Below are 7,424 nucleotides of genomic sequence, written 5' to 3'. Positions count from 1 at the left end.
GTACTTCCGGCTTCGTCCGTTCCTCTTCCGGAGGGAACATACGGGCTGCTGTACACTTCCGGGTGAGACCGTGAAGTCAGAGGCTCACCCGAGCCGTGGGGCCGCGCGTGTCGGCGTTAGGTGGTCCCAGATTAGGGGAAGCGCGCTAGCCTCACTGCTGCCAGGGCGGCCGTTTGTTTCTTGCGAGAAGAGGGAGAGTGCAGCTATGACCGCCCCTGCGCAGCCCAAGAAAATTGTGGCCCCTACGGTGTCCCAGATCAACGCCGAATTTGTAACTCAGGTGAGCTAGGGGCAACGTGGTGTTTGTGCCAGGCCGTGAGGCCGCCAAAGCCCCGAGGCTGGAAGGTGGGATTTGGTATTTTTCTCGAGACTGGGAGCACCCAGAAGGCTTTAGTTCGTAAGTTCATTCGCTCGCGTCTTTACTGTGTGTATGCTGTTACACCACTGTGCTAGGTTCTGGAGAGAGCACGGTAAAAGAGGCACTCCTGCCCTCAAGGAAGGAATTCATGATTCAGGGAAGACAGGCACACGAAAAGAAAATATTATGAGAACTTTGCTGTATTGGAGTTGGTCGCAAGAGCAGTGGATTCAGAGAAGGAACACCCCATTCTATCTGGGATTGACAGAATCTGCACAGCAGAGGAGATGCTGACAGACTCTTGACGGAGGAATAGATTTCCTGGCCGTAGAGTAACCTGTGTTTTAGCGCGGAGTGGCAAGAATCTGACAAGACACCTGCTCTAAATAGATCCATTTATGAAGATACTAATTTTGCCGTCAGAGAGGGTTCATTTATACTCCTCTTTTTTGTGTTCCATTGTGAGCCACAGTTGGCTTTGAATAAGGAAACAGTTTCGTAGCCCACAGCAAAACTCCTAATCCTTATTAGTTGCAGTAGAAACTGGGTAACAATAAGTGGCTAAGGCAGAAGCATTCTACCCCCACACACCCCCACACCCCTTCTTTCCTCTCTGATCCTTGCCTTAGCAGATTTGCAAACGCAGAAGCCAGAAATCATTTTGAATCCTCCCTTTCCCCTACTCATATTTCTAAATTCTAAATATCTTTTAATTCTTTCTGGTTTTCTACATCGTTATTGCTATCATCCTAAACCAGCCCGTCATTGTTTCCCACCTGGACCAAGGTACCCTAACATGTTTCCTGTCTTTCTTTTTGTTTTCCTCCACCTTATTCTTCATATTCCTGCCAGACTGATTTTACGCAAGTGCAAATCTGATCATATCACCTGCCTCCTTGATATCATCAGAGTTCTGATTGTCCTTAAGATAATAAACAGAATCCATCAAAGTGTTTTGTGATCTGACCTGTGCTTATATTTTCAGTTTCCTCTTTCCAGTTTCCTTTGTAACTTTGTGCTTTAACCATACAGAACTGCATTTGTTTGAATGTACCATGTTATCCTTCATCTCCTGCTGTTTCAACATTGTTCTCTGTACTTGAAATTCTCATTTTTGTCCACTTTCCTTTATTTAATTAGTTCATTCTTATCCTTTTAACACTACTTTCAAAGGGCTATTCCTGACAAACTAGATTAGATATCCCTTTTCCCATACACCTGCATTTTTAATTTTTGTGTGTGTGCTAAAAGTTGTTTATTAGATTCCTGCTATCAAGAAGCTTACATTTTAGAGAGATGAGTCAGACAACAGAATAGGATAGTTTCAGACAGTGGTAAGTACTACAAGGAGAATGAAACAGGGTGTTGTGATGATGTTTGGAGTGGGGCCTTATGAGAGGCTATTTTAGATGGAGCAGTTGGGAAGCCCTCTTTAAGGTGACATTCTGAATGTAGAGCAGTAGTACTTGATGTTGATTGACTGTGGAAGGGTGGGAGAAAGAAACAAATTGAGGCTAGCTTGAACAACTGGGTGCATGGTTTGCACATTTACTGAGATGAAAAAGACTGGGGGAGAAGATGGTTTAATGGGGAAGAGTAGGAGTTCTATTTTGGCCATGTTTAGTTTGAGATACCTAGTAGACAGTTGAAAATGTGAAAAGGATGGTTGAATGCTCATCTAGAGCACATTGGCAAAATCTGGGCTCGAATATAAATTTGGAAATTATTGACCCATAGAATTGATTTAAAACTATATGATTGAGTGACTTGGCCTAGAAAATGTTACTAGTAAACATGTAACATTTATTGTGTCACCTATTAGATTGTGAGCTCTGAGACTAGAGACCATACCTGTTTTATTCCTTAGTGTACTTCCACAGCCTAGCATTGCACTTGGCACATATCATGTGATTAGTGTTTGTTGAATGAAAGAATGAGTAAATTAATGAACAAATGTACTAGGACTGTTAAGATGTAGTGGGAGAAATCGGCGTCCTCAACAACCTTGGACCATGATAGCAAACATTAGTGTTTCATATTTGCCAGATAGTGTTTTCAGCTTCTCTAGACTGAAAGATGAATGAGATGTGATCCTTGTCTTTGGGGAGTTCACAGTTTGTGGAAGGAGATGTTAAGAGACTTAATGAATGCCATAGTTCAATGTGATAAGTGCTATTATTGAGGTGTGAGGAAATAGCTTTGAGAACTGAATTTTAAATGATTACATTTGTCCAAGGAAATAATTTTGGGGAGGGCCTCATTGGGAAGTTGTGCTTTGAAGTGGACTTTGAAATATAAATGGGAAGATGAAGGTGGGGAATGGGTTTTCTAGGGAGAGTGTACCATTTGGACCTAGGTTTTTCTTCTTTTAAAAAAATTTTTTTCCCAAGCACCTAGCACATTTTGACAGACAATTTTTAATTATTTATTGAACAGTTAAGGTGGAGAGGTTAAAATTTAGTTTGACTATCAGAAATTTGAACTTTGTGACCTCACTTTTTTATGCTACTTTATCTTTATTTCCTTTTTGCCTTTCAGCAGATTTTATTTTGAAATACATATGCTGTTATGAGCAGTACTAAGCGAAGAGTGGAAAAAGTTTTTGTTCTGCATGAGACTAGAGAGTGTAGAGGAGGGCAGTACATTTGTGGATGTAGTGGTGTTTGAGATATCACAGGTTAGACCCTAAGAAACATGAAAAACTTGGAGAAAGAAGAGATATGTCAGATGCTCAGTAAGTGATTGCTAGTTCATTACTCAAGTAGAGATGTACGGTAAGCAGTTTGGATTAGAAGGTAAGACTTATTTATTTAGGTAGAAATCCCTGAATCCATGATAAAAGGTCAGACTCAGTTTTCTTAAGGTAAAGAGATGGCTGAGCTTGTGTGATGCCTCTAGGGACAGAATGAGGAAATGAGGACATCACAGAATAATTGGGAGTGAGGTGAGGATTTTCTGTTGTGTTGGAAAGTGATTGGTAATTTAGGGAAGTGTCATTAAGCAGGTAGTTACTGTAATATTTTTGAGAGGTTTCTCCTCAGAGCCATTATCCTAACTGCTAGAGAAGCTAGTTAAGTATACTAACTATAAAAACAAATAAGACATATATCCTACCTCATAAACATTCACTGAAGCTGGCAGGAAAAATAGATAAGCAATCAATTATAATATAGAAAGATAAAAATATAATAGAGTTATTTACAAAATGAAGAGAAGGAAGAAGTAATTATCATCATCAAGTAGGCTGAGGAAAGCCTCACAAGAAGAGGTAACATTTCAGATTTTACTTAATTTATCTGTCCATTCATCAAACATTATTTGAGTGTCTCCAATGTGCCAGACACTGCAGATTCATCTTTTTACACATATATTAATGAATCTTTGTGCTTACCAGAGTTTTCCAGTTTTTAGGATATTGTAGTTTAGTTTATAGAAAAAAAAAGATCATGTTGTTTCTTGAACGTTATAAAGTCTAAGTAGAATGCTAAATGATTAAGCACCTTTTTTCTCTTCTTCATTTATTTCATTAGTAAGGAGACCTTGACTATGTCACTTAACTAATCTTTGTTCTTCTGTGTATCCTTCTCAACACTAGAGGAATGATTGAGTTAGTAGTTGAAATTAGATGAGGTAAAAGTGCCTGAACAGAGAGCTTTTGAGCAGTAATGTTTCCATAACTTGTTGAGCTGCCTTTTTCTGCTATTTTTAAAAATTTGAAATAAAGTTTTCTTTTTAAGTCTAATATTTTCTAAGTAAAACCTAATTTGCTGAAATAGACTATACTATTTTCTTATAATAACCAGCTGATAGACTACAACAGTTTTTGAGGTTTTGTCTAATGTGTGTGGTAATGTGTGCATTAATCATTTAAAGGTTTATTATTTTACAAATCAACATTCATGAAGATTTTGGATCTGGTTTTGAATACTGGCTCAATTGTTAACTAACTAATCTTCGGCAACTCAAACTTTCTGAATTTTCACTGTGCTGAACATGTTTGAGCCTGTGGTCATTGACTGAGCGGTACTGTTTCCCTGATAGCAATTGGAAAATTATGCTTGTTTTTAATTCTTAAATTTGAATTTTTATAAAAAGAAAAGCAATAGCAGACTATTTCATTTAGATTGAACAAGACTTGTTTGCTTAATTGCCTTCCTCCCTCTACCAAAAACAAAACAAAACAAAACATTACAGTGTACCATAAAATAATATATTATAAAATTATGTTGTGCCCTGTTAAATGGGATTTGGGGGTGGAGGAGCAGTGCAGAGTTCTACTGGCATTTAGTGGGTTGGTACCAAGTTTGCTAAATGGTATACATGCCCATACTGTCCCCTCAAAAGGAAAAATTATTCTGTCCCCCAAAACCAGTAGTGCCCTGTTGAGAAATAGCTTGTCAGTCCTCTAGCTCTATAGTGATTGAATCTGTGACTTACTGTTTTTATTTTTATTCTGCAGTTAGCATGTAAATACTGGGCTCCCCATATCAAGAAGAAATCACCTTTTGACATAAAGGTAAGTATTTTTGGTTTGTGACATACTTTTTGAACATATTATTTTTAAAAATCAATTTTCTAAGGGTTAATACAACAAAAACTTGCCATAAATTTTTAAATTGTGGAAACATATATCAGTAATTTTTTTAAAGTTAATAGTTTTCTGATTCTCAAATTAATAATTACTTATGTCAGAAAACTTAAAATATATAGATGTTACACATAAAAAAAAAACACCACCCCCAGAGAAAACCTGTACTATAATTTTTTTTTGTATTTCCTTTAAGCTTTTTTAAAAGATATGTATACATAATTTAACCATTTTCTTGTTTATAAATTCTTAGATTGTTTTAAATTTATCATTACTATAAATGATCATATAATGAACATCTTTGTAAATATACATAAAGTTTTTGTACACGTTTTAGACAGTTCATTTATGATAGACTCTATTGTTTCCTTTGTAGTTTTTGGTTGATGAACTGAAGATAAAAGACTTTAATCATGGTGAAAGGAGTTGTAATTGTTGAGTATAGATTAGATGACCAGTAATATTCAATAAAGGAATTGATTTATGGTTCACTTGAAGCAATTTAGAATAAAAGAAAAGAGAAACTCCTAACTATAGTGCTAATTCTCATTAGAATAGGTTCCTAAAGAAGGTCTTTCAGTGTAACAGATATTGTTGAGATATTGCATGTCAGGAAACATAATAATGAATATGTACTTTAAGTTCTGTCATTATGAATTAAATTGTGATTCTTTTAGCACTCGTGGTAAAACTGAACTTCTTAACCCAAACTTTTTTTACATTATTTGAGCTTATATGTTTCATTTATAAATATATATATTTTTAACTTCTTTCCAAACCCACAGGGCAGTTACAAAAATAATGCAAACCTTATACAGAGAATGCTAACACACCCCTACGCACGAACACTGCTCCTGGTAACCCAGATTCACCAATTATAATACCTTGCCACATTTGCTGTTTCCTTCCTTCCTTCCATCTGTCTATCACATTATCTGTACATCAATCCGTCTTCTGAACACTTGAGTGTAGGTTTATACATCATGGTCTTTGAACACTTAATACTGCCATGTACATTTCCTAAGAACAAGGGCACTCACTTTATATAATCACCTAAAGTGCAGTTATCAAATTTAAGAAATTTAACACTAATATAAAGCTTACAGTCTATATTCTAATTTTTTGCGTGTGTCCCAGACTCTTTTCTCTTTCATTGCTAGATCCTATCCAGGATCATGTAATTGAGTTTGTCATTGTCTCTTTGGTTACTCTTTCTTTCTCTTCCTGCTCCTCCTTTTTAAAAAATGTGGGCTCATGTATACAATATAAACTTTTCTATCTCAACTACCCCAAGCATACCATTCAGTGGTATTAGTCATATTCATAAAATTGCGGTACTCTCACCATTTTCCCTTACTAAAACTTCCCCACTTTCCAATGTTGTTATCTCACTGGAGATTTTTTTTTCTTCATGCGGCTTCTATTTATTGTCTTGTCCCTTTCAACTTGCAGAACTCCCTTTGCAACTCTTGTAGGGCTGCTCTAGTGGTGGCAAACTCATTTTTTATCTGAAAATATCTTGATCTCTCCCTCATTTTTGAAAGACATTTTGCCAGATAACAGAATTCTTCATTGGCAACTTTTTAAAAAAGTACTTTCTGATGAGAAATTGACATTTAATCTTATTGAGGCTCTTGTATGTGGTATGTTTTTTCTCTCTTGAGGCTTTCAGAATTCTATTTTTGGCATTTAGCAGTTTGATGATAATATGGTATGGAATTGGTCTTTTTAGGTTTATTCTTTTTGGAGTCCCTTGAGCATCTTGGATTAATTTGGGGAGTTTTTAGATGTTATTTTTTTGACTGTTCTCCTTGCCCCTTTCTCTCTTCTCCTTCTGGGACTCCCACACTGTGTAAATTGGTGTGCTTGATGGTGTCCCACAGGTTTCTCAGACTCAGTTCTTTCTTTTTCCCCTTCCTTTGTTTTGCTTATCTTCGTGTTCTCTGATTCTTTTTTCTGCCAGCTTATATCTGTGGTTGAACCCCTCTAGTGCATTATTAATTTCTGTTACTATCGTCTTCAGCTTTGTTTGGTTCCTTTTTATAATTTCGACCTTTTTATTGATATTCTGTTTGTGTTCATCTATAACTTTTTCTGATTTCCTTTACTTCTTTGTCCATGTTTTACTTTATATCTTTGAGCATATTTAAGACCATTTTTCAAAAGCCTTTGTCTGGTATATCCTAGCTCTGATCTTCCCCAGTGATTGCTTCTAAAGCTTTAATCTTCTCTCTCTTTTTTTCTTTTTGTAGTTTTTTTCTTTTTAAACTTCATTTTGTATGTTTAATAATTGAAAATATAAAGAAAACACAGTTGAGTAAACATTTCTCAATTAAATCTACTGGATACATATAAAAATTTTTTTTTAATCATACAATGTTGCATAATATATTTAATTCATAGTAATACAATCATACAGTATTTGTCCCTTTGTGTCTGGCTTGCTTTGCTCAACATAATGTCCTCCAGGTTCATGCA

The 7,424-nt window shown here is 36.0% G+C and overlaps 1 protein-coding gene across 1 annotated transcript in view; it reads left to right on the top strand.

Annotated features, from left to right (window-relative positions):
- The first annotated feature begins 14 nt into the window (after positions 1-14).
- The window catches only part of AQR (aquarius intron-binding spliceosomal factor), a 163,023-nt gene continuing 155,613 nt past the window's right edge, over positions 15-7,424 (top strand). Inside the window, exons 1-2 of the mRNA XM_058293866.2 lie at positions 15-280; positions 4,818-4,874. Of these exons, the coding sequence (XP_058149849.1) occupies positions 206-280; positions 4,818-4,874 (132 nt within the window). The 5' untranslated portion in view covers positions 15-205. The remainder of the gene's footprint in view (positions 281-4,817; positions 4,875-7,424) is intronic.

The sequence above is a fragment of the Dasypus novemcinctus genome, chromosome 3, assembly GCF_030445035.2.
Source record: "Dasypus novemcinctus isolate mDasNov1 chromosome 3, mDasNov1.1.hap2, whole genome shotgun sequence".
NCBI classification, from domain to species: domain Eukaryota; kingdom Metazoa; phylum Chordata; class Mammalia; order Cingulata; family Dasypodidae; genus Dasypus; species Dasypus novemcinctus.
The sequence above is the reverse complement of the archived record's forward strand: the minus strand, read 5'-3'. Positions and strand labels throughout refer to the sequence as shown.